Consider the following 26,740-nt stretch of genomic DNA (forward strand, 5'->3'; position numbering starts at 1 on the left):
GCTCTCATGTTACCAGAAATCACTCAGGAAAGAGAGCAAGGTAACATTCTCATTGTTTCATGATTTCTGGATTTTTATTATTAAATATCTACCATAGAAAACTGAACAAAAGAAAAAAAAAATAGGAGAAAAAGACCACTGGAGAGAGCATAACATAATAGTTAAAAATATGACTCTGAAGCCAAAAATCTCAATTCCATTTCTTAATAGCTGTGTGTCCTTAAGTGGGTTTCTCAACATCTCTGCCCCAATTTCTCCATTTATAAAATTGGGATAATAAAGGTACCTATCTCATAGAATTAAGGAGACTGAACAAGTTAATATTTGAAAAGCATTTAAAACAAAGCCTAGCACATGATAAGTGCTGTATGTGTTTGTAAAACTTTAAAAAAAATCTTAAATTAACAAGGTTAATTTCTCCATGGGTCCTTCCAGTCTCTATCCAGATGGTATACATTTTTTAAGATGTTATAATAGATATGTATGTACAACTTTGCATTCTTTCATTCCTTAACATTATGTATACTGATGCAGTGTCCACAATTATAACCTTTAGTGATTGCCTAAAACAAATTACAAATGAATTGTCCAACGATGCAATCATGAGTGAACCATGGACACTGACACACTGGGTCATAAACTGTCACCTCTTGTTCCACCATCAGTCTCACACTTCTAGGTAATAATCTTTCCACCATTAGTAATCTCATTTACTAATCTTTTCTAAGGTTAATCTTGATCAATAGTAAATATCCCATTCAATACTATTTTTTCTTAAATTCAGATTTAGTATTTCATATTCTGTTCCTTAAAGGACACCCACATCCTCCCTTTACAACAGCAAAATCTGTACTTCCACTAAGCTTCCCATCCATCATTCCAGCTTGATGCAAAACAGTGTATTGTCATTGAAAAACTTCTCCCAGAATAAGGTTTTCCCCTCAACAATGCACTCAGATCCACAAATAGCTGAAATCTCTTGCGAAAAGAAGTCTCATTTCCTACATTCATGTTCCTTAAGTAGGATTCCTGGTGAACCATTAGGGGAGTTTGGGAGTTTTCTTCACTGTAATTATCTGAGTTAAATAAAGGCTACATAACTTCTGAAAACTTTTTCCAGTCTTCTCATTCATAGGTTTCTTCTAAGAAGATATGTTCTATTGAGTAGTAAGTCTTCCTGGATTCTTACTAAAAAATTTCCCCTCTTAGTTTATAGGGGTTTTTTTTTTTCTTTTTCAATGTGTTACCAAATGTACAATAAAAGAAAGATCTATCAATTCAATTCACAGTTTCTCTTCACTATGATTTCTCTGATGTTGAAGTAGGGCCGAGTGACCACTAAAGGCTTTTCCACAGTCATTGCATATAAAGCGTTTCTCTCCACTATGCATTCTCTGATGAATAATAAGAGAAGAATTCTTACAGAAAGCTTTCTCACAATGATTACATTTGTAGGGTTTTTCTCCAGTATGGTTTCTAAGATGTACAATCAGGGAAGAACTCTCATTAAATGCTTTCCCACATTCATTACATCTGTATGGTTTCTCTCCAGTATGAGTTCTCCGATGTGCAATAAGGTGAGAGCTACAGTTAAAGGATCTTTCACATTGATTACATTTATAGGGTTTCTCACCGGTGTGAATTCTCCGATGAGCAACAAGGTGACAGCTCTGGCTGAAGGATTTCCCACATTTATTACACTCATAGGGCTTTTCTCCAGTATGAGTCCTTTGATGTCTAACGAGGTGAGCCATCTGGCTGCAGGATTTTCCACATTTATTACATTCATAAGGCTTGATTCCAGAATGAATTATTTCATGTTTAGTGAGGGCTGAGCGCTCTCTGAATGCTTTGCCACATTCCTGACAGTTATAGGGTTTCTCTCCTGTGTGAGTTCTCTGATGTGCAATAAGATGGGAGCTCCAGCTGAAGGATTTTCCACATTCCGTACATTTGTATGGTTTTGCTCCAGAGTGAGTTCTTTCATGTTTACTAAGGGCAGAGTAATCCCTGAAAGCTTTTTCACATTCATCGCATTTAAAGGGCTTCTCTCCAGTATGCATTCTCATATGGGCAATAAGATGGGAGCTCCAGCTGAAAGACTTCCCACATTCATTACATTCAAAAGGTTTTTCTCCGGTATGAGTTCTCTGATGTCCAATAAGATGGGAGTTCCAGTTGAAAGATTTCCCACATTCGTTACATACATAAGGTTTCTCTCCTGTATGAATTCTTTTATGTACAATTAGATGAGAATTCCAGCTGAAGGCTTTTCCACATTTATTACATTCGTAGGGCTTTATTCCAGTGTGAGTACGCTCATGTTTAGTAAGGGCTGAACGATTCCTAAACACTTTTCCACATTTATCACATTCATAGGGTTTCTCTCCAGTATGTGTTTTCTTATGCTGGATAAGGTAGGAGCTCCAGATAAAAGATGTCCCACATTCATTATATTCATAGGGTTTCTCTGAGGTATAAGTGCTTGTATGTTGAGTAAGGAATGAGTCATACCCGAAGACTTTCTCCCATTCATTATATTTATATGCTTTCTCTACAGTACCAATTTTCTGATGTTCCATAAATGATGAGAAATAAAAGATATTCTCATATTCTTTGTAATCATACTGGTTTTCTCCAATATGAAGTCGTGGATGTTCATTATATGATGGGCTCTGGTTAAAGATTTGATGGCATTCCTTATATTCATAGAGTTTTTCTCCTGTATGCATTCCCTTATGATCACCAAAATGTAGTATATGATTGAAAGATTTAACAGCATCAGTACATTTGAGAAGATTATCTCCAGTTTGTATCTTTTCAGGCTGAATAGGCTGTATGGACTGGTGGCAGGCTTTGTCATAATCATGGTTTCCACAGGTAATCTTATCTGCATACATTATGGCTGAGTTGCACCGCCAGCTTTCAGCATTTGTACCAGGCTTATAGAAATGTTCTATTTGAGAAACTCTCTGAGATGGAACAAAGTTTAAGTTCTGGCTATACTCTGCTCCAAGTTCACAGAATTCAGAACCTCTTTGAGATAGTATTTGCTTTTGCATGAAGACCATTTGCCTCATAGCTGTACTCTGGTTCATGTGATACATTTCTAATTGGTCTTTACATCCTAAGACTTCTAACCGGGAGAACCAAGGATCATCCCATATGTATCTTTCCAACTTCATGCTATGGGATTGTTCTTCCTCGAAAATGCTTTGTGTTGGGATCAATGCTTTGCTTTCAAGATTTCTCATCCACTCTGAAAAAATGGGAAAAAAAAAAAAGGCCATTAGAGCACAGAGAAAAAACTTCTAAGAACACAATGGAAAAAGTGAGATTTACTGTTCATATTATTGAAAAGGCAAATGTGGACTTTTTTTCAAACAGATGTGTAACACAAAGAAAGACTGTAATAGGGAAGAGGAAGATAGTGAAAAGTGAACAACAAAGAGAATGTTAACCAGAGTTAAGTGTGTACTGGATACTAGTAAAAACCATTTAAGGGGTATTTTCCCATGGAAAGGAAGACCAGAATAAGGGTGCGTGGTAAAGAGTTAACCTCATGGGGCGCCTGGGTGACTAGGTTGGTTAAGCATCTGCCCTCAGCACAGGTCATGATCTCAGAGTTCTGGGACCAAGCCCCACGTTGGGCACTCTGGTCAGTGGGGAGCCTGCTTCTCCCTCTCATTCCCACTCCTGCTCTCTATCTCTGTCTCTCAAATAAATACATCTTAAAAAAAAAAAAAAAGTTAACTGCATACCTGAGTTGGTCAAACTTCGCCCATTTCCACAAAGGCCTGTTTCATGACTAGCCTTTGGCCAGCTACAGAAACTGAGGTCTTAGAATGGTCTAGGAGTGTTCTACATGCTTGAGGTCTTGAAGCACACTGTCTCAGTATCACTAAATAGTTCGTACAAATGTCATTTGCTTTCTTTCTGGGAAACACCTGTTTTCGTTCTGGGGATGTGGAGCTTCAGTGACTGCAATCAGTCCTGCAGGCGCTGTGTACCCAAATGTCCAATCCCCAGGGTGTTTACAGGGTGAAGCTCAGGCAAGCTTCCCAAGTAGATGACACTTCATACATGTTGTCGCAACTCACTGCTGAAGGAATTAAATGTGTCCTTTGCAACTCCACTGGAAAAGGACTATTACGAGCTTGCACTTGGTCTCCTCCGGACTTGGTTCTTGTGTTTTTTCCCTTTGCTAACATTGCTTTGTATCCTTTCACCATAATAAACCATTACTCTGAAGATAATGACTTTTGAGTTCTCTGAGTCCTTCTAGGAAATCACTGAACCTAAAGGTGTTCTGAGGGATCCCTGACAAAGGACAAAGTGAGTACTATTAAGGTGAAAAAATAAGAAATAACTTGCTTAAAAAATACATAAGTAACCACACCTTCAACTAATGTCTATTTTTATTTTTTTAAAGGTTTTATTAGTTTATTTTATTTATTTCACACAGAGAAGAGAGAGATCACAAGTAGGCAGAGAGGCAGGCAGAGAGAGAAGGGGAAGCAGGCTCCCTGCTGAGCAGAGAGCCCGATGTGAGGCTTGATCCCAGGACCCTGAGACCATGACCTGAGCCGAAGGCAGAGACTTAACCCACTGAACCACCCAGGCGCCCCTTAACTAATGTTTAAATGATTAAAGTGTCCTAATTCATTTCTGTGTTATAATATCCTGACTCCCCCCACACATTATGACACCTGCCTCCCCAGAAGAAGGGGATGGAGTTAAGAGAAAGTATCACCAACAAAAGTGAGGGGTCTGTAGTAGTTTCCTGTTGCTGCTGTAACAAATTATCACACGTGGCAGCCTAAAATAACACAACCTTATTACTTTATAGCTTTGGCAGTCAGAAGTCCAAAATGGCTTTCAATGGGGTAAAATCAGGGTAGCTTCCCTCTAGAAGTTCGAGGGGAGAATCCAAATCCTTGCCTTTTCCTGCTTTTAGAAGCTTCCTCCATTCTTTGGCTTACAGCTCCTTCCTCCATCTTCAAAGCCTATCATTCTATCCTGTTTCCGTCATCACATCTCCTTTCTGTGTCTCTGACACTCCTACCCCACTCTCATAAGGATCTTACCATTACCATGGGCCTACTCAGATAAGACAAGATAATCCCTCCATCTACAAAGGTTCTCACAGGTCTGGGAAGCCCCTTTGCCATGTGAAGTACCATATTCATACATTTAAGATGTGGACATCTTGGGGCACCTGGGTGGCTCAGTGAGTTAAAGCCTCTGCCTTTGGCTCAGGTCATGATCCCAGGGTCCCAGGATTGAGCCCCGCATCCGGTTCTCTGCTCAGCAGGGAGCCTGCTTCCCTTCCTCTCTCTGCCTGCCTCTCTGCCTACTTGTGATCTCTGTCAAATAAATAAATAAAATCTTTAAAAAAAAAAAAAGGATGTGAACATCTTTTGCAGGGTAAGGATGGTGGGGGCTTGTCATTATTCACCCTACCACAGGGTCTAAAGCTACAGACACCTGACAGGCCCTACATCCTTGTCCTCTTTCTCTAGGTTTTTCTTCTCTCTTCCCTACAAACCGTTTCCTTTGTTTTACCATCCAAGTCTGTTACAAAAGGAGCTCTACTCTGCTTGAGAACTTGTATTTATTACCAATTTCAAGCTTAGCTCCTAGAAGTTAGGGAATGATCACCATACAGCTTTTGAATCCTTCCAAAAGGGGGCGCCTGGGTGGCTCAGTGGGTTAAGCCGCTGCCTTCGGCTCAGGTCATGATCTCAGGGTCCTGGGATCGAGTCCCGAATCGGGCTCTCTGCTCCCCAGGGAGCCTGCTTCCCTCTCTCTCTCTCTCTCTCTCTCTCTCTGCCTGCCTCTCTGTCTACTTGTGATCTCTCTCTGTCAAATAAATAAATAAAATCTTAAAAAAAAAAAAAAATGAATCCTTCCAAAAGAAACTTTAAGAAATAGTAGCTGACCAAATGAACAATTCTTGTCCAACTTTATATTCGATACTTGTGGCCTGAGTATCCAGAACCAGAGACAAGACAACAAAGTAGAGTCTAAACTGCAAGTCAGGGACGCCTGGGTGGCTCAGTTGGTTGGGCAGCTGCCTTCGGTTCAGGTCGTGATCCCGGCGTCCTGGGATCAAGTCCCACATCGGGCTCCTTGCTCATCAGGGAGCCTGCTTCTCCTTCTGCCTCTGCCTGCCATTCTGTCTGCCTGTGCTCGCTTGCTCTCTCTCACAAATAAATAAATAAAATCTTTAAAAAAATAAAATAAATAAACTGCAAGTCAGAATCTATGTGAGGAGAGGACTTCGGGACAGTTATGGACAAAACACACAGTGTATCACTGAGACACTGTAGAGATGTACATGGTGGGTGGGTGGGAGGCTGGAAAAGGAGATCAGTGCTGATAGAAGCAACCCAGGAAGGTTTCACACAAGAGAAATGATATAAGCTCGGCCTTCAAGCCTCACCTGACTACAAATAGACTGCTCTTAAATGGCATGAGCTAGTCAGAAAATGAGAAAAATAAGAGAAAAAACTGAAGGTCTTGAAATCTAGTCAGAGTTATTGAAAAGGCTACTCTAATCACTACAGATTTACTGACAGAGACCTCATAATGGAAGATACCACCTAAGGTAACTGATAGTAAGAATTTACTAATTAACTTGAGCTGGAATTTTGTAAGGAACCTGAGAATTGGTGGGAGCTGAATGATAAAGCTGACATTTCAGAGGCAGAAACTTTCAAGAGGTAGAAAAGAGATTACTTCTTGGAGAGGAAAGAATGGGAAGTCAGGATGACTTCTCAATTCTAGCTTAGGGGACTCACAGAAGGCTGGTGCCAGGGATATGCATCAAGAAGAGGGGAAAACCATCAAGAAGGAAGAGATGAGATTCCTGATTTCTTAAGACTAAGGAGATATTTGAGACGGTTTGCAAGATGGTAGAGGCGTGAGGTTGGAGGCTTAGGACAGTGGCTCCAGATGGTAACCCAGAATGGTCAGCAGCAAAAGTAGCAGAGTGAAAGCTTCCAGAATTCATGAGCCCTTGATGAAAGGTTTCAGATCTCAATGGAAGCAACTGATGAGACTCCAAACCAGCCCAGTTCATTAGAATGGATGGGAGGACACCCACCTTCGGGGCTAAGAGCAGGCTACGGCACAGTGTTAAACTGAAAATAGCAAGATACAGAACAGTGTCTATCACCATCTACTTTCAGAAAGGTGAAAATAATCATTGCAGTTGTATAAAGAAACTGGAAAAATACTGCAAATTAAGACATTATCTGGGGCAAGGTGTCAGTAAAAATGGCAAAATAAGGGCCTTTGAAATTTCACCATTCCCTAAGAGCAACCACAACATGTAACTGCCAGAATCAATTTCCTCAGAATTCTATAAATTAACCAAAGTCTTGAAGCAGCTGAGGGAGGAGTTTATTCAAGAAAAACAGCTGTATTTTATAACAGTGAGCTTTGTGGCACTGAAAGTTTCCCTTGTCCCATCTCTGGCTCCCCAGCTCCGCAGCAGCCTTGGAAAATTACAAGTCCATATTTCTGGTACCAGAGGGAATAGAATGAATCTGGAGGTTTCCCAAAGCCTCATACCCAAAGAACAGTCATTATTTGACCTATTTGGTTCCCTGGGAGACCTCCCTTGAAAGGTTGTCACGGGCTAGGACACTCTAGAGAGCTGGTATTTGTTAAACATTTACAGGCAATGTATTTAAAAAGTCACTACTGCCTGAGATGATGGGAAATAGCTGAAGCAAACAATATACAAAACCAAGAAGATTTGTAAAAAGCTGCAGGTTAAGATGTTCACAGTGCTTTGAAAAGTTCTAATATATTCCTGGGAATCTCAAAGACCCATAATCATTAAACTATTACAGGTCAAAGAGAGAATCCTGAAAGCAGCTAGAGAGAAGAAAATCATCACATACAAGGGATCTTCATATGATTAACAGTTCATTCCTCTTCAGAAACCACAGAGCTAGAAAGAAAAATACTGTCAACCACGAATTCTGTACCTGGCAAAACCTTCCTTCCAAAATGAAGAGGAAAGGAAAGCACTCCCGATAAGCATCACCTGAGAGAGTCTGCTGCTAGCAAACCTGGTCTGAAAGAAATGGGAGTCCTTGACATTGAAATGAAAGGACACTAGACAGTTAAGTCAAAATACAGGGCACCACAGGGTGCCTGGGTGGCTCAGTCGTTAAGCCTCTGTCTTCGGCTCAGGTCATGATCCCAGGTTTCTGGGATCAAGCCCTGCACCGGGTTCCCTGCTCGGCGGGAAGCCTGCTTCTCCCTCTCCCTCTGCTGCTCCCTGCTTGTGTTCCCTCTCTTGCTGGGTGTCTCTCTGTCAAATAAATACATAAATTCTTAAAAAAAAAAAATACAGGGCACTGATAAAGGTAACTACCTAGGTAAATGTAACATGACATTACAAATGCATTTTTTTGTTTGTAACTTTTTTCCCTATCTTATCTAAAAGACAAAAGCAAAGCAATAATTTTAAGTCTGTGTTGGACATATGATGCATCTAATTTGTGACGATAACAGCATAAATGGGGGAGAATAGAGATCTACATTAGGAAAGTTTTTAGACACTATAAAATTAATGTTATTAATCCAAACTAGAGAGTTATAAATTCAGATGTTAATTATAATTGCGAGGGCAACCACTAAGAAAATAGCTAAAAAATTTATAGGAAAGAAGTGGTTACCTTTGTGTGTGCCCTGTGTGTGTCGGGGGTGTGAGAAGAATAATGCAGATAACAGCAGCAAAAGTAAATGAAACTTTTCAGCTTATTCCTTTGATGTAGCTCTGGGTTTTCTGAGCCACATGAATACACTACCTATATAAAAACCTTAAAAAATAAAAAGAGTAAGAGTCTGTGACTCCTTGCTACAAGTTTGGCAATAAAGGAAATAAAAAATTAAAAAGCAGGTAAGTGAATGAGGAATCATCGAGAAAGGGGCAGCAGAGAATATGAGAGGTACCAGGAGAGTGGATGGCAAGGAAAGAAAATGCAGCTCATTAAAACTGTTACCTTGTTAATAAGGTGGTCATCTTTGCTCTGTATCAACAGCTGCAAAAAAGTCAATACATGGGATAAAGCTCCCTGGAGAGAATCATGACTGTCTGAGGAAGGTAACTCCTCGTGGCCTCAGCCCATTTCTCAAACAGGGAAGGCTCAGAGGAAAGTTCCTTGCTCCCAGCTGGGACCTGCCCTCACCTGGACAAGTGCTTTGAGGATATGCCTGTTCCACGGACCATGGCTCCTCTCCTTGCTCCAACAGAGAGATGACCTCCGGCTTGGCAATGTGATTCCCTATGCATGGAGGGAAAACACAGCTTTGTAAACTGCCCTTGCCTAGTCTTCTAAGTTCTCACTCGGGCACAATAAGCAAGCAGTCTCTCTCATTTTATGCTTTATAAGCATAAGGAATTAGTCCCTGAACATCAGGGCTCAAGATAATCTCAGTCCTGAGATGCCCATGAGGCCTTTCTTTTTTTTTTAAGATTTACCAAAGAGCGTTATTGGTTGTTGGTGGTGTCAACCACTGCTACTTTTTTTAAATTGAGATAGAAATGACATATCATGTAATCTCAGTTTCAGGTACACATGATTCAATATTTGTATACTTTGTGAAATAATAATAAATATAGTTAATATTCATTAGCATAGTTGCATCCTTTGAGCTTTTAAAGACCAAGTAGCAGAAAGTACTGTAATGGAAATCGCTTCATTTACTCAGGCAGCTCTGCCTTACCCACAGACAGCAGATGCCCATAGGTCTCCAGCATCACATCACGGTATAGGGTTCTCTGAACAGGGTCCAGCTGCCCCCACTCCTCTTGGGTGAAATCCACAGCCACATCCTTGAAGGTCACTGGTTCCTAAAAGAGCATACATGTTCCTGCTCAGCCCGTGGCCACATCCTCCCACGTTCTCTGGGGATGGAGTGAGGCTGACTGTACTGGGGAAGAGACAGGACAAAGAGGAAGTGTCCTGGATGTGTTCAGTACTGTAACTGATGTGGGCCAGGTTCCATTGGGAGCCACCCGAGGGCCCTGTATTTGGGATGTTTCTTAGGGAATTAGCTATGCGGGCCCCTACTAACTACAGTGAAGATGAGCAAATCTCTCCTAAGGCTCTTACACCATTCCAGTAATACCGGCTAGTGAGGATGGGATTAGCACGAGGGCAGTGCCCACCTTCCTCTCTGGAGATGAAGATACTTAAGGACAGGACCAGGACGAAAGCAGACCACAAGCACTGGGCTGGAGTCTGCCCGACGTGGATTTCGGACCGGGATGACTGATCTAAATGTTTACAGGCTGTCCTCCTGGCCACTATCAGGAGGTTTCCATTTCCAGATCTTTCCTGTCCCAAGGACTGGAGCCGGGAGTGAGACAAGTCTGAGCAAAGCAGCCCAGGCCAAAGAGAATCAGCAGCAGTTGTGTCAAAAAGCACTTGAGTTCTGGGGGCCTGGGTGGCTCAGTGGGTTAAGCCTCTGCCTTGGACTCCAGTCATGATCCCAGGGGTCTAGGATAGAGGCCCACATCGGGCTCCCCACTCAGCGGGGAGTCTGCTTCTCTCCCTTCCTCTGGCACTCCCCCTGGATGTGCTCTCTGTCAAATACATAAAATCTTAAAAAAAAAAAAAAAAAAGCACTTGAATTTTAAAATGTTCCAACTGAGCTCTTTGGGAAAAAAAAGAAGCAGGAATTCTCACTAGAAAACTAGAGGGAAGATGAATTATAACCTAAGTCTGACTTCTGCAATGAACACATCTCTCACAGTGCTCTTTCTAAGATTTGATTGAGAGCGAGCGAGCGAGGACACCTGCAAGTGAGGGAGCACAAAGGTTGAGGGGAGAAGGGGGACAGGGAGAAGCAGACTCCCCACTGAGTGGGAAGCCCGATGCAGGGCTCAATCCCAGAACCCCGGGATCATGACCTGAGCTGAAGGCAGACGCTTATAGACTGGGCCACCCGGGCACCCCTCTCATAGTGCTCTTAAGCACTCTGTTATCTCGGGGAGTCCTGGGTGGAGTAGAGTATGCTCTCGCTTGTGGTGGTGGGACTAGCCGTGCATCATGGGTACCAGGTTAGAATCCCCATAGGCCCTGACACCTTCTAGGTCCTCCCCTCCATCTGCAAACTGGCTTTCTGGTCTCCCTCTGGGTCAGTGAATTTCCACTCTGAGTGTCCTCTGTGAGCCGCTACCCATGCCTGCTATGTTACTGTCTTTCCCACGGCCTTCCTTTCTGCGCCCCACCCCCACCCCCAGCCAAGGCTCCCAAACTGGGCTCATCTCTGATCAGGGTCAGCTGTCATGACTGGGTCCTCAGTGCATCAACTTGTACTGTCAGGCTCAACCGCTTCACACAACGCTTGGCTTAAAACACAGAACGGATTCTGTTGCAGTGATTCCATGACGGCAAAACGCACTTAAAACTGCTGGGCACAACCTCTCTTAGGGAAACTATGCCTCACCTTGGACTCATCAAGGCCAATACCTTGGTTTTCTTCTACAGACCTGCCTAGGTCTCAGTTTCCTTGATGGGTGATGTGTCTATGTTTTACATAACACAAACTTTAACTTAAATGTAACATTAGGACAGAGAAGTACACAAAGCCTAAAGGAGCTGAAACCACAAGCTGTGTCCTTTCACAGAGCAGTCACACCCGGGCAGCGGCTGGGAGCCATGCTGTCCAACCAGATGCGCCTGCTGTGCTCACGCAGACCGCCTCGTCTCCCCAGGGGGCGGCATCTACTTGATGGCTTCTACGTTCACTCATGCTTAACAAGGTTCAAGGCCACAGCCTGGCAGCCATAAAGCTGGTGAACTGGGCCTCAGGTCAACCACCAAGAGAACCACCCCTCCTAAGATTCCAGTGGAATCCCTGTGCACAAATTTAAAAAGGAACAGATGAACTACATCTAAGAGTCACTGAAGGACTGAAATCATGAGGGAGTGATTCCGCAACCTTTAACCAAACAGTGGACACAGGCAGTGATCATCAATGACTGCTAAATCACACATGGAAGGCAGACCGGGAACACGCCTAAATAACACGAAGACTAGTAGGGAGGCAGCTACTGTTAGCCTGATACGTCACATCACCCGAAAATGGGATCCCAGACATCCTGTACCCCCTGGTGCCACAAGTTAGGAAGGACTCAGCACCACCACTGATGTACTTTCGCCCAAAATATGGGACCCGAATCTACTCAGCCCTCCAGTCCAGTGATCAGTTACAGGAGACAAAGGGAAGAGGAACTCACCCAATGGCATCAAGATAGCAAAATCAGGCAAACCAACAAGACAAGTGACCTAATTTCTTCAGTATGTGACGCACACATAGCGTGTGTGGTCCTTTTTTGGATCCTCATTTGAATCAACCAACCATAAAAGGTATTTAGGGGACAAGTGGGAAAACTGACCACTGCCTGAGTGTTAGCTAATAATAAGGAATCACTGTTAATTTTATTGGGTGTGTAAAGGTAGTGAGAAAGGTATTATTTTCTAAAAATTATGTATCTTTTAGAAAGACACACGTAAGTGTTTATAAGCAAAATAACAGAATCGCCGAGATTTGCTTTAACATATTCCAGTTTCCGAAAAGTGTCAGGATAGATGAAAAGAAAGGCAGAAAGCTGAAAGCTGATGGTTGTCGTTACTGAACAGGGTGTCTGTAATAATGCCACCAACCAAGAGATGCTCACATCCTAAATCCCAGAACCTATGACTGTTATCTTACTACCACAAAGGGACTTTGCAGAGATGTGATTATGTTAAGGATGTTGATTTGGGGAGCTTATCTTGGATGAACCAGGAGGGCTCAGTGTAATCACAAAGGTCCCTGCAAGTGAAGGAGGGAGGAGGTCGAAGTCAAAGCAGGAGATGAGACACTGGAAGCAGAGGTGGGAGTGATGTACAGGGAAGATGGAGGTGGGGACCAGGAGCCAAGAAATGCAGGTAACCTCCAGAAGCTGGAAAAAGCAAGGAAACAGATTCTCCTGGAGCTTCCAAAGGGAACACAGCCCTACAGAGCTCCCCTGTCACTGCTTTCGTCTGTGAAAAATGTTATCATTTATTGACATCTGAAGGGGAGAAGACATAATAATATATGCCAAAGAGGTATCAGCGGGAAGACAGAGCTGGCCAACTGCCAAAAGCCTACAGACCCATTTTAGACTTCTGAGCTCTAGAACAAGAGAGTAATCTGTACTTTTTTTTTTTTTAAGATTTTATTTATTTATTTGACAGACGGACATCACAGGTAGGCAGAGAGGCAGGCAGAGAGAGAGGGGAAGCAGCCTCCCCACTGAGCAGAGAGCCCCATGTGGGGCTCGATCCCAGGACCGAGATCATGACCTGAGCCGAAGGCAGAGGCTTAACCCACTGAGCCACCCATGCGCCCCTAATCTGTACTTTTCTAAACCACTAAGTTTACAGTGATTTGTTACAATGGTAATAGGAATAACATAAGGTTCAGATTCCACCTTACAGTCGGAAAATCTCCCAAAGTTTTCTAAGAATGGGAACTACCCCGAAGAGGCCGCTGGCACACGGTGCTCCACACACTGCTGCACGACAGGGAACAGAGGAAAGTGGCAGACTAAGGAAACAGCGGAGCAGATCTCAGCCTACAGGTCAGAAGGGGCTATGCTGGAAGAGGTTCCCAGGTGAGGCTTCGGGCCCTGAGCTGAAATGATAACGGTGAAGGCAGGATGGGGGAAAGGGAGGCTGGAAAAGGGGGGTCTGTATCCAGGAGAGCTCTGCCTGGTGTCCCACCTCCCGACTGGCCACTCCACCTTGTGGGCAACATGCCCACCTGCCGCCCTGCACTTGCACTTGGGCAACACAGCGCACACCCTTCTCACACACAAGAATGTGGGAGGTTCTAAGGCTGCTCAGGTGACCAGCAACTCCAGAGCTGAAATCTCTTCCACAGGACATGGGGTAGGGAGGTCTGTGGCCTGAGAGCCAATGCACACCCGGGAAACCTGAAGCACAACCAGCTTGATGATCCAGGCCCAACCAGGTCCATGGAGCTTAGAGTGAGACTTGTTGGGAGGCAGGCGCGCGCGCGCGCGCGCGCGCGCACACACACACACACACACACACACACACACACGGAGGCTAATCGGGAACCAGAATGGCTCAGTCACAGCAAAGCAGGGTGCTCCAAGACAGCCTCACCGCGCTTTCCTTCCAGACACAGAGACCGGAGGAGCCCTGGATATGTGAGGAACAAGTGCAGAGAGCTGGAAAGACCAAACTCAGGGACCAAAACAAAAACAGAACAGAGGCAGCGGCTACATCCAACTTTCAATGACCGGCAATTCCATTTCCCCGACTGGAAACATCAGTTATAAAACAGGCCAGGATGATATGAGAGGGGCTCTGAAGGAACAAGAATTCCCTGAACACGAAGACGCAGCCCTTGCTTCAGGAGGCCCACCATCTAACAGAAGGCCTCAGAAACAGAACAAGTACAAAGGAACAGGACAGATTTTTTTCAAATACAAGAGTTCTTAAAACAAGAAACAAAAATACTAACCACAAGCAAAGACATACATGTTTGATAAAAATATCCTGGAAAACATTTAACTGGTAAGACACCACAGAGTTAAGACAAGCTATAGACTGGGAAAAGACAATTCACATAAGGCAAAGATTCAGGATCCAGAATGCATGTAAAATGCCCGCATATCATCAGGTCAGAGACCACACACATCTAGAAATGAAAGCAGATAGACGGTCAGTGACGACATGGAAAGATAATCTCACCAGTGTCAAGCAAGCACGAAGGAACATGCTGTGCCTTTTCAGTCTTGAGATAAGCAAAAATTAGAAGACCCGACACTGCAAAGTGGCAGCAGAGATGCAGGGAAAACAGGCACTCTTCCACAACGGCGACAAGAGGCTCTGTACCTTCCAAGAGCCACGTGGCACCACTGATCGTATTGAAAACACACACACCCTGACACTAAGTGTCATTCTACTTCTAGGGGTATGTCTACATTAACAAGTATGTGTGTGCGCCCAGTGAAATGACAAGAATGTTCACACCGCTTCTCCTAGAATAGCAAAACTGGTGGGGGCAGGGAACTTCTGAGCCCATCCATGAAAGGATGAACAGAGGGCGAAAGGAATGAACTTATCTCTCACACGGATGGACCTTAAAGGTAGCCCTGAATAAGCAAATAAAGGTGTAGAAAAGTAGGTAGGAAAAGCACTGCCTTAAAAAAAACAATGGGGTGCCTAGCTGATTCAGTCAATAGTGCATGAGACTCCTGGTCTCAGGGCTCTGAGTTCGAGCCCCACATTGGATAGAGAGGACTTAAAAAAATCTTTCAAAACAGGGGCGCCTGGGTGGCTCAGTGGGTTGGGCCTCTGCCTTCAGCTTGGGTCATGATCCCAGGGTCCTGGGATCGAACCCCGCATCAGGCTCTCTGCTCAGTGGGGGGCCTGCTTCCCCCCCCCCGTCAAATAGGTGAAATCTTTTTATTATTATTATTATTATTTTATATTTTATTTCTTGATTTGACAGAGAGAGATCACAAGTAGACAGAGAGGCAGGCAGAGAGAGAGAGAGGGAAGCAGGCTCCCTGCCGAGCAGAGAGCCCAACCCGGGACTCGATCCCAGGACCCTGAGATCATGACCCAAGCCGAAGGCAGAGGCTTAACCCACTGAGCCACCCAGGCGCCCTCTTTTTTTTTTTTTTTTAAGATTTTATTTATTTATTTGACAGATGGAGATCACAGAGAAGCAGGCAGAGAGAGAGGAGGAAGCAGGCTCCCTGCCAAGCAAAGAACCCAACGCAGGGCTCGATCCCAGGACCCTGGGATCATGACCTGAGCCGAAGGCAGAGGCTTTAACCCACTGAGCCACCCAGGCGCCCCTAAATAGGTGAAATCTTAAAAAAGAAACAAACAAACAAAAAAAAAACAAAAAAAACCCTAGAATATTAGGGGCACCTGGGTGGCTCAGTCGTTAAGCATCTGCCTTCAGCTCAGGTCACAATCCCAGAGTCCTGGGACCAATCCCCAAGTCAGGTTCCCTGCTTGGCAGGAAGCCTGCATCTCCCTCTCCCACTCCCCCAGCTTGTATTCCTTCTCTCACTATCTCTTTCTCTCTGCCAAATAAATAAATATCTTCAAAAAAAAATTACTATCTATGTGATATTTGTAGGAACAGATTATCTACATATGAGCATGAAAATTATGTGTGAACACACCAAAAGCAGTCACCCTGTGTAAGCGCGGCAAGAGAATCTAGCTGGAATGAAAACAAAGCAAATATAACATTAACTGTTCAGAGTAATGGAGACCATGTTGGATTACTTTTCATACTTTTCTGTAATTATGGATTTGTCCCAACAGAAGTTTTGACCAAGTATTTCCAGATTTGTAGATGTTATCAAAGTGGAAGTGATCATGGACTGCCAAACAGGAAGGAAAAAAACACCCCCAGCTGAATGTTGGGGCCCACAGTTCATGGAGGCCTTGAAGATACAGAAAATGCAAAATCAAGACTGGACATGAAACAGAAAGAAGGGGAAAGGGGGAAGTCAAGGACCCAGTCTCAGGAGCTGTGGGGACAAGAGGGACCCTATCAGCTAGGAGTGAGCTGTTCCACTCCCAGGTAACCCTTACCTGAACTTGCACTTTACAGTAAACATCTGCAAGGATGACTCAAAAATGTCTCACCCAAATTTCCTGTAATCATGCTTGTGCACTGCATCTGGCACATACGTCTGAGCACGTACCGGGGCGCTCCACAGCACTTTATGGAATCTGCTAACCAGTCGCACATCTAAACCACAGGAGGGCTTGAGGGAAGGTGCACAGGGTGTTGGGATGGGTCTCAGATCCTGCATTATCTGAAACCACGGACGGTTGGCCCATTCATGGAATCTGGGGAAATTCAGATGGGGTCTTTGGCATCCTCAGAATTTCATTAATATTTAGTGCAGCTCTTTGCAGGGAAGGCAAACAACTCTGAGGAGTACTAGATCACTGTCATGGGCATGTTTACCATGCAGAAAGCACTGGTGGACTGTTACACAGGGGTTTGAGAGTTTCCATATTTGAGGAAGCTGGCTGGAGTTTTTTAAAATGGGATATTATTATTTTCCCTATTCTTCAAATAATGGGATCTGAGCTCCCACTAGTTGAAAATTTCACTAACCAACATGTTCCTCAAAAGGGACTATTCAGATAATGAGGGATGACAGCATTTGACGTTTTCACCAGGTGAGTGCTTTATTTCAGTATTTAATTTGGAGGAACAATAGAGGGATATGGAGCTCTTGTTAGTGTTCCTGAAGACCTCGCTTAATACAAAACTCACATGATTCAAGTCTTGAGTTTCCCACAGTGAAAAATCCGAAGTAAGTGTGGGGAGGGGGCCGGGAGTATGTTCTCAGAAATCACAACTCTTCAGACACTGGAGGGTGTTGTCATTTTACTTCTCCATTTTATTTTCTCAGCATTAACTCTAATGATTATTCTCAGAAACCCTCACATAAATTAACAGTAGAGTGCAGCCCAGTGGTTATTAAGGCTTCTTCACAATATTTCATTACAGCTAACTCTGTTCCCAATGAACTGATTCAGGGCCCACCTTTCAGCCTAGCCTCACTGCTGATTCTGTTACAGAATCTAAACAGGACTGTATTATCACAGCAGCAGTGAACATCATGGTCACCCAAGTTCTGATGCCAGACAACCACCACTCCGCATCACGTGCTTCAGGCCCAGCTGCCTCCCTGGGATGGCAGTGCTGCCCCGTGGGAGCAGCGTGCTTGTGATGCGCTTTGCCAATCAGCTTTGAATTGTGGGAGATTCCATTACTTTTTTTTTTTTTAATTTGGGGGGAGGCATAAAGTTGAAATTTTATTAATATTTTTATATCTCAGTATCTTGTATTTGCTTGATTCATTATTTTAACTTAGAAAAGAAAAACCTAAATATAGTAATGAAATTATTTTTCTTCATCTTTCATAGTAGGGAGTCAAAAAGGTAAATGTGAATTTCATGAATCAGGATGAAACTCTCTTAGAAATATGGAGGTAACCCTAAGGAACCAAAAAACATTAAGTTAAAAATGGCTGCCTCTGAATCACAAAAAGAAATAAAGTGTTGATATGTACAACATAAATGATCCTTAAAAACAGAAACCAGACATGAAAGGCCATATATTGTATGATTCCCTTTATATGAAATGTCCAGAAAACAAAAATGAAGAAAGTAAATTAGTAGGTGCCAGGGGTTGAGTGCAGTGGTAACAGGGACTGACTACTAATGGGTATAGGATTTCTTTTTGGGTTGATGAGAATGATCTACAAGTAGATATTGGTTAGTAATAGTTATCCAATTCTGTGAATATATGAAAAGTCACAGAACTAAGGGTGAACCTATGGTATTTGAATAGTATTTTTAAAAAGTTGTTATAAAAAAAGTCTTGTTGGGTGCCTGGGTAGCTCAGTGGGTTAAGCCTCTGCCTTCAGCTCAGGTCCTGATCTCAGGGTCCTGGGATCGAGCCCCATATCGGGCTCTTGCTCAGCGGGGAGCCTGCTTCCTCCTCTCTCTGCCTGCCTCTCTGCCTACTTGTGGTCTCTGTCAAATGAATAAATAAAATCTTAAATAAATTAAAAAAAAAAAAAGGTTTTGTTTAAGGCATCTGGGTGGCTTAGCTGGTTAAGCAACTGCCTTCAGCTCAGGTCTTGAACCGGAGTCCTGGGATCAAGTCACTCACACATCGGGCTCCCAGCTCCATGGGGAGTCTGCTTCTCCCTCTGACTTTCTCCACTCTCCTGCTCTCTCTCTGTTTCTCTCTCAAACAAATAAATTAAAAAGTTTTGTTTGTTACATCCTGCCTCTAATGAAGAAGCTGGGCAAGAGAAAAGGGAGATGTCACCTTTCCAATACCATCTACTCTGCTATCCTATTTCTGCCACCTTTCCCATGTCAACTCTGCTGTCCTATTTCTCTCAGGAGCCATCCTTATGCTCTTACAGTCACAAAGTTCCCCTGCTGTCACTCCCTTACACCTCTAAAGTCTTCTCCTAGGCCCTGGTCACACTGACACCTGAAATGCAAGCCTGCTTCCCACAGCACCCTTCTCCCCACACTCCAGCCAGGGACACCCTTCCAGCCATATTTTAGACACTCGCACCTCCTGCTCCCAACACTTATGAGGCTCTCTATTACCACCAGGATGGCCCTGGCTCTGCAGTGGGCAGTCAGGGCACGGCAGGGTTCATCCTAGCCTCTCCATCCTAAATTCTGATTGGGGTCAGCCTTCACCCAGATGCTGGTCATGCAATACCTTCGCCCCTGCCACACACCAGTGGTGCTATACAAGGCCAGACCCCTGCTTACCAGGCTGATGAATCCCTTTTACCTCTTGGTGCAAGTGTGTCATGTCTCCCGGGCAGCCTCTCTCCCCACAATGGAAGGATTCCAGCTGCTCTGAACCCCAGAGACGCTATGCAAACCCACCCACTCGCCAAGGCATTAGCTGGGCTCGGCTTCGCCAAGGCTTGGGGCCTCCCTAAACATCTCAGGCTCATGTCCTGAACCCCATGTACAGCACCAGCAGGCCATGAGTCTCAGTAGCCAAGTGAACCATCTTGGAAAAGGAACGGAGAATTCCTCAGGACCAGGGCTTGTCCATGTTCCTGTCCCAGCAATCAGAGAGCTCATAGGACAGCATCAAACTGAATGAGGCACTGAATACATGAGGTAGGGTGGGAGGAGGAAGGGGGGCTGCCGGCCAAAGGGGTAGCCCCTCCGTCCCCAGAACAACACATGGCAGAGCTGGGGCTCAGGAATGGGAATAGGCTGGTTGATAATGTGGCTCCAAGTCACAGAAAACTGTTTAGATTCTTCCTGAATATTCAGAAAGCCATAAACTTTTGGCCGATTCCTTCTCTGCCCAAACTCTAGCTGTTATAAAGTGACGAACACAGACTAGGATGGCAGGGGACAACCCGGACACCTTAGGGAAGAGCACAGCCCTTCAGGAAAAAGCAGAAGCCCCACTTCACCTGGATTTGGGCTTTTGGGAGCCCAGTGGCCCTCCTCTCCTCCTCGGCATTCTCTTCCACATGGCAGTCCTGAGGACACAGAGCTGGGGAGGAAAACAAAGTCACAGAGGCAGCTCTCTCTGCAATAACTATGCCCACACAAGGCCTTCAATCCTGGGGGGGCGGGTTGCTCAGGGAGAGCCAGTTCCTGGTCTTCTCTGTCGGGCAAATGAGAAGACTCACCTCCTCATTTTATAGATGAAGGAAATGGGGCTCAGAGAAGATAAGGAATGTGCCTAAACATGAACCCTGCACTGTCCCCGTTTGCTCTGAGGCACTGTCTCTGAGAAGCAATGTCATTCACTTCTTCTGGACCTGAGCCACAAATGGCCACACATTTATTCTCATGCACCCCGTCCTGGAGGTGTCACCATCACTTTATCTCCCAGTGGCATGTTCTGATCCTTTCCTGTTCCAGCTCTGCACAGAGACAGATCTGGACCAGAGTCCCTCCCCTCCCACCCCCGCTCTAAACCCCCGCCTCTGATTCCTGGCTGAGGAAGGACAGTGCTGGGAGAAGCCAGGACATAGAAGCCAATATGGCCAATGGGGACACAGGGTCTTGACTCACCCCAGGAGGCCCATGGATCAACAGCTGCAATTCCCCAGGACTGGTCCGTAAGGACACCTGCAACAGATCAGGTTAGGACAAGTAAAGGCAAGGCACTCTGACAACAATCCTAGTGACTAAAGGCAACAAAATGGAAAAGGAGATCTGTCTCACTAATGGGTGTAACAAAGTTCCGTAAAGACAGCCCAAGGGCATGTGACAAAACCCAACATAATAAGCTAGATTTAAACCAGAAATTCATAGGTAAGTCATTATCAGAAAATCTGCTGTGATGTAGCCACAGAACAGTTAAGAACAGAACCCCTTAAACGGCCAAAGAGATATCTAATAAAATGTTTAACATTACCTAATTTTTAAAATAGTCTTAGTAAGGCACTCCCTTGACGTCTTTATGGATAGATAAGTGAAACCTCACTTAAAGATAGTGTACTGCTGACATCACACTACTTAACAGTTTTTTTTTTTTTTTTTAATTTTATTTGACAGACAGAGATCACAAGTAGTCAGAGAGGCAGGCAGAGAGAGAGAGGAGGAAGCAGGCTCCTACTGAGCAGAGAGCCCGATGCCTGGGCTCGATCCCAGGACCCTGGGATCACGACCTGAGTCAAAGGCAGAGACTTTAACCTACTGAGCAACCCAGGCACCCCTTAACACTTTTCTTAAATTACATGCCAATGCTGTAAAACCAGAAACAAAAATAAAGCTAAAATATGTCAGTGGTAGAGAAATTCTGATTGAATGTATGACTGTCTAAGAAATCCCACAAATCACTAGAAAATCTCTTAGAACTAATGAGACATCTTAGGACTATAAAATATACAAAAATTACACAGTGTTTTACAACAACAAGTTTCCCTTTTCACCAACAACCAAATTGTTTTTCTTTAAACGTCACTCAGTTCTAATTCTATACCAAGACCAAAAGACCCCCTCCAATCCCCCCAAACACCTGGCCCCTGCCCAGCTTTGACCCCTGGCTGCAGCAGGTTGCTGCTGAGAAGGCCCAGAAGAAACAGAATTTGGACTCACCCCAGGAGGCCCACGGGTTTATGGCTGCCATCTCACAGGATCAATGCACCGGGTGCCTGCGCAGGTGCACAGGGCTAGGGACTCCGGTAACTGACGGAATACAACTGCCGTACCAACCTAATGACAAAATGGAAACCACAAAAGCCGTCCTTTCTCTGGAGAAGATCCAGAGGGAACAAAGACAGCTTATAGGCAGAAGGAAGAGCAGACTTCTGTAAGCATTGTAAGGAAACAGAATTTACGTGTCAAAACAACAGAATGAAGAGTGAGATGATTAAGCTGAAAAAAGAGCACAATCCAGGCTGAGAGGGTGGAAATTTGTCAATGGCTCCCAAGAGACAGCCAATGACAACTCCGAGGTAACTTTCTGGCGATTCACAAAAATTACTGGAATATTCACTTGCACCTCCCCCAAATCAGTGGCTGCTTAGACCTGGGGGTAGGGAGGAATGCGGACGGACCGCTTAACGGGTGCAGGGGTATCTTCTGGGAGGTGAGGAAAATGTTCCGGGATTAGATGGTAGTTTTTTCACTTCAATTCTCTAAATGCACAACAAAACCAGTGACTCGTAGTCTACAATGGTTAATTTTATGTTATGCGAATTTTATCTAAAAGGAAAGGAGGGAGAGAAGCAAGAAATCAACCTGCAAAAGCTACCAGGCCCAAGGCTGTCGTGTTTCCTGGAGCCGAGACCACAAACTCCGGAGGTTCCAAGTCTTTGTGCAAGCCCCAAGACCTCTCTGAGGCCTCCAGGGCCAACTGGCAGAGCTCTGCGGATTCCTGGGAGCGCGCTTAAAGCACCAGGACGCCTACTGGGCCTCCGGAACACCGGGACCTGCTCCAAAACTCAAAGTAGGCAAACTATTCCGCACCGCTGTTTGCAACTTAACGAAGTCCGTCGTCACTGCAAGCGTCAAGGAAGCGAGGCCTGTTCCCCTCCCGCGTTCGACGCCGTCCTTCAGCGCCTCCGGCGAACCCGCGAGGACGAGAAAACACCCGCTGGGGAAAGAAAGGTGTTCGTTCCCACTAACGGCCTCAGAGGCGTCCTCGTCACCTGCTGCCCCGCCTCACGCCCGATCTTCCTCTGCAAGACCCGGGGCGGACGGGATGCTCAGGAGCCCGTACAGGGAGCGGCCGGCCTTACCTGGTTCGCGGCTCCCGGCCTCCCCGCCCCGCGAGCCGGTCCCCGCCGCTCTGGACAAGCGACTTAGCAATCTCGGGGGCGCTCGGCTGGGGGCGTCCGGCTTTTGTTCCGCTCCAGGGTTCGGCCCGGCGGTGCACCTGGGACCCTCGCGCGCGGCCGCGGAGACAAAGACGTGCCCGGCCGGCCGCTGAGCCAAGGCGCCAGGGCCGACGTGCAGGGCTCCCCAGGGCGCGGCCAGCCGGCCGAGCGCGGCCGCGAGCCCGGAGGCGGGAGAACTAAGGGAAACGGGGACGCGAAGCCAGCACGGAAAGGGTAGACGTGGAACCCGCCCTCGCACCGCGCCGGTCCCGCTCGCAGGCGCCGCGCCTTTCCGCTCGTTCTCCCGACCCTCCTAGCCCTCAGTGGCTGCATCGGCTGCAGCCCCACCGCCTCGGCGACCGCCTCACTTCGGCGGCGGACAATGGCGGCCGCTCCCCCGGCGTCTAACAGGGCGCACCGCGCGGGCTCCTGGGAGTTGTAGTTCCCGGCGGTACGCTTCCGGTTGGTCCGGAAGCGTCGCCACCACAGGTAACAGGAGCATTTCCGCCTCGCGTCCCCGATCTGCTGCTTCGCGGACTTACCTCGTCGTCTAGTATCCCAACTCCTGGCCAGCGGGACGGTGCTATCCCGGGCGCAGACCACCCTCCCCGCCGCCGCTGCCCAACTCCGGAAGGCCTGGGTAGGTCGCGAGCCCATGAGCCTCAGTTTGCCGGTCTGTGAAATGGGAGTCCCCGGCAGCTGCCCTTAGCAATGCGAAACTAAGTCTGATCGTTTTCTGTGTTTCGTGCGCACTTCTGGAAGCTTCCGAGGGGTCCTTCCATTTAAGAAGCTGGTCTGAAGCTTCTCCCTTCGAATGAAGCCCCAGTGTTTAGAACCTAAGGGATTGTGCCGAGATGTCTTTCTAGATGGCGAAGCTTTATGGGAACCTAAATTACCATCGACCTATGTTGCGATGTGTCCTGGAGTGAGCGTTCATGCGAGGCGCTGAAGATGAGAGAGGGGAACGTGGTTAACGAAATCTGCCGGGCGGCTGTTACTCAAACCGCTACTGAAGAGCGTGGGCCAGAACGGCGAAAGGGCTCCTCACACAGCACGGGGACGGCTCCTGAGCCACCACCCCCAGCCTCCAGCACTAGCTGAACCGAGAATCCCCAAGCCCACTGACAGCCCTTTGGGACCCTGTTGGAACCTCTTTCCCACCAGAGTTTGGAGATGACCGAGCTTGCCTGGCTCCCCACCTTTTCCTCCTTGTTCCAGATTCATCTTGCCTGTGCATTTGTCCACCCTAGTTTAGACTACTCAGTTGGGGGAACAGCACGATAGTCAGAGAAGGTCAATGAGGGGGCCTGGTTGCGGACAGCCTTAGGGGCATGGTGACGGCTCCGACTCAGGCTTTGAGTGAAATGGGAAGCCATCGCATGGTTCCGAGCAGAGCACTGACGAACTCTGACCACACCAAAAGGTCCCTTTGGTTTCTCTGTGGAGAACAGACTAAGAGGGTAAGGAAAGGAGCAGGATGACCCCAAAACCAATGCAGTAATCAAGGTGGGAAGTGATGGCAGCTGAGATCAGAGTGATCAGCGTCCAGTTGTGGAGGTTAGTATTTTAAAGGTAGAGACAATAGGTAGTAGGTTCACGAGCTGCAGCCCAGCCTCTAATAGCCAGAGCACTGCAGTCTCCTTAAGGAACAGCTATTCACCAAGGGCCTTTTTGGGTCGAGAATGGGTTACAGGGGTGTGAGGATACGGCTTCCTCTGACCCACTCCATTTACCCCAGTGTGCTGCGTGGCACTCCATTCTCTCCATGCTATGAGGTGGCAAAAGCTGGGCCACACAGCCATCGTGGATGCCCCTATTCTGGGGGTCTGAACGATTTCTGAGCTGCCACAGGTTTCTGAATGGGAAGAGACCAGAGCAGTAAGGAGAATCTACATACTCCTGGGGCATGCCTTTCCTCTGAGAGATGCCTAAAGAGTGGTCACTTCATGCCACCTGAAGGGCTCTGGCTAGTTCCACTTCCTCACTGCCAGATGATGAGAATGAAAGGTAAAGGAAGGGGGAATCCAGGGCACACTCCTTGGGACAAATAAGACCTTTTATGAGATTACAACCGTGGGGTCACCAGTAGTAAAATAACTAGTACAAATAAGTTAGACTTGAAGTTATGTATGCTCTCAAATCCTAGGATTAATTCATCCTCACCAGCTAGGAGCCCAGGAGTCATTAAGTTCAGCATTCTGTGGGATCGTGAGTCCTCCACAGGGAAGTCAGCATGCCCCTGCTCTCAGTGGCCACGCAGAAGCTTCCCCGCGCACAGCTCCCCTCGCTGCCTCTGCTGCCAGCTCAGCATTCAGCCTGCAATTTTCTCATCCCAAGGATTTAATGGTAGAGGTCTGCTCATTTTCCTTTTAAGAAAAACATGTAAAATATAATAAAGTAAGGAATTCAGGGAAACCCTGTGAAAGCACTCTTAAACTTGGAAAAAATGAACCAAAAACAAACAAACAAACAAATCCATGTGGCTGAAATTCCACGTTCCCCTCTTCAATAGAAACCACCAGAGATAGCCACTATCCTGAATGAGATGTGGATGGCTCTGTGCTATTCAAACTTTACATGTATCCCAGAGCAATACAAAACATTTACTTTGCATATTTTGCATTCATATAAATGTATTAATATGAGATTTTATCTGTGGGGCACCTGGGTGGCTTGGTGGGTTAAGCCTCTGCCTTCGGCTCAGGTCATGATCTCAGGGTCTTGGGATCAAGCCCTGAATCGAGCTCTCCACTCTGCCGAGAGCCTGCTTCCCTCTCTCTCTCTCTGCCTGCCTCTCTGCCTACTTGTGATCTCTTTCAAATAAATAAATAAAATCTTTAAGAAAAAAAAAGATTTTATCTGTAACTTGCATTTTTTGCTTCATGTAATTTATCATTGCAATATTTATCCTTTTTGATATGTGAAGGTCTATTTATTTTCATGGCTATCTAGTTTCCAGTAAAATGAGTATAACAGAACTTGGCTCTCCTGTCTACTTTCAATGGCCACTCAGGTTCCTTCGTAAATATTCATTAAAGGACCTACTATGCAGGGTGCCTGGGTGGCTCAGTGGGTTAAGCATCCAACTCTTGATTTCAGTTCAGGTCATGATGTCAGGGTCCTGAGACTGAGCCCCCCACCCCACCCCCGCATCAGGCTCTGGGCTCAGCAGGGAGTCTGCTGAAGATTCTGTCTGTCCCTCCCCCCACCTCTCTCACATGCTCTGTCACTCTCAAATGAGTAAATAAATCTTTAAAAAAATAAGAACCTATTATGCAAGGATCTAAGAATCAAGTTGTGAATAAAAATGACAAAAGCGGGGCGCCTGGGTGGCTCAGTGGGTTAAAGCCTCTGCCTTCGGCTCAGGTCATGATCCCAGGGTCCTGGGATCAAGCCCAGTATCGGGCTCCCTGCTCAGCGGGGAGCCTGCTTCCCCCTCTCTCTCTGCCTGCCTCTCTGCCTACTTGTGATCTGTCTGTCAAATAAATAAATAAATAAAATCTTTAAAAAAAGAGTTTAAATTAAAAAAAGAAAAAAAAAGTGACAAAAGCACTGCCCCCAAGGAGCTCACATTCTGGAGGAGAGTGCACCATAGAAAAATAAGTAAAGGGACACCTGGGTCGCTCAGTGGGTTAAGCCTCTGCCTTCAGCTCAGGTTGTGATCTCAGGGTCCTGGGATCAAGTCCCACGTGGGGCTCCTTGCTCAGCGGGGAGCCTGCTTCTCCCTCTGCCTGCTCCCCGTTGGTGCGCACTTTCTGACAAATAAATAAAACCTTTAAAAATAATTATATAGAACACATCAGATGGGGTTAAAGGCCGAGTAAGGAGAGG

General features: G+C 45.9%; 1 protein-coding gene and 1 long non-coding RNA gene across 11 annotated transcripts; both read right to left on the minus strand.

Moving 5' to 3' along the window:
* Positions 1–321: 321 nt before the first annotated feature.
* LOC125089006 (zinc finger protein 606) lies at positions 322–23,511 on the minus strand. 10 transcript variants are annotated; one of them, XM_047710731.1, is made up of 9 exons: positions 22,832–23,506; positions 22,345–22,686; positions 21,687–21,841; positions 20,658–20,714; positions 20,048–20,130; positions 12,806–12,846; positions 9,748–9,874; positions 9,210–9,305; positions 322–3,259 (listed from the first exon to the last, which is right to left on the minus strand). In XM_047710731.1, the coding sequence occupies exons 4-9, from the start codon at positions 20,669–20,671 to the stop codon at positions 1,284–1,286; spliced, it is 2,337 nt and encodes a 778-aa protein (XP_047566687.1). In that variant the 5' UTR covers positions 20,672–20,714; positions 21,687–21,841; positions 22,345–22,686; positions 22,832–23,506; the 3' UTR covers positions 322–1,283. The 10 variants fall into 10 exon arrangements, with proteins under 10 accessions (XP_047566687.1, XP_047566683.1, XP_047566685.1 ...); XM_047710736.1 differs by lacking the exon at positions 12,806–12,846 and adding an exon at positions 9,024–9,062 and having other exon boundaries at positions 3,172–3,259; positions 21,687–21,803; positions 22,832–23,511; XM_047710727.1 differs by lacking the exon at positions 12,806–12,846 and having other exon boundaries at positions 21,687–21,803; positions 22,832–23,503.
* A 190-nt stretch (positions 23,512–23,701) lies between these two features.
* Positions 23,702–25,162, minus strand: LOC125089047 (uncharacterized). The gene is made up of 3 exons (XR_007123840.1): positions 25,073–25,162; positions 23,806–23,854; positions 23,702–23,717 (listed from the first exon to the last, which is right to left on the minus strand). It is a non-coding gene; the product is annotated as an uncharacterized LOC125089047 (long non-coding RNA).
* Between the last annotated feature and the right edge of the window lie 1,578 nt (positions 25,163–26,740).

This window comes from Lutra lutra, chromosome 17 (genome assembly GCF_902655055.1).
Source record: "Lutra lutra chromosome 17, mLutLut1.2, whole genome shotgun sequence".
NCBI classification, from domain to species: domain Eukaryota; kingdom Metazoa; phylum Chordata; class Mammalia; order Carnivora; family Mustelidae; genus Lutra; species Lutra lutra.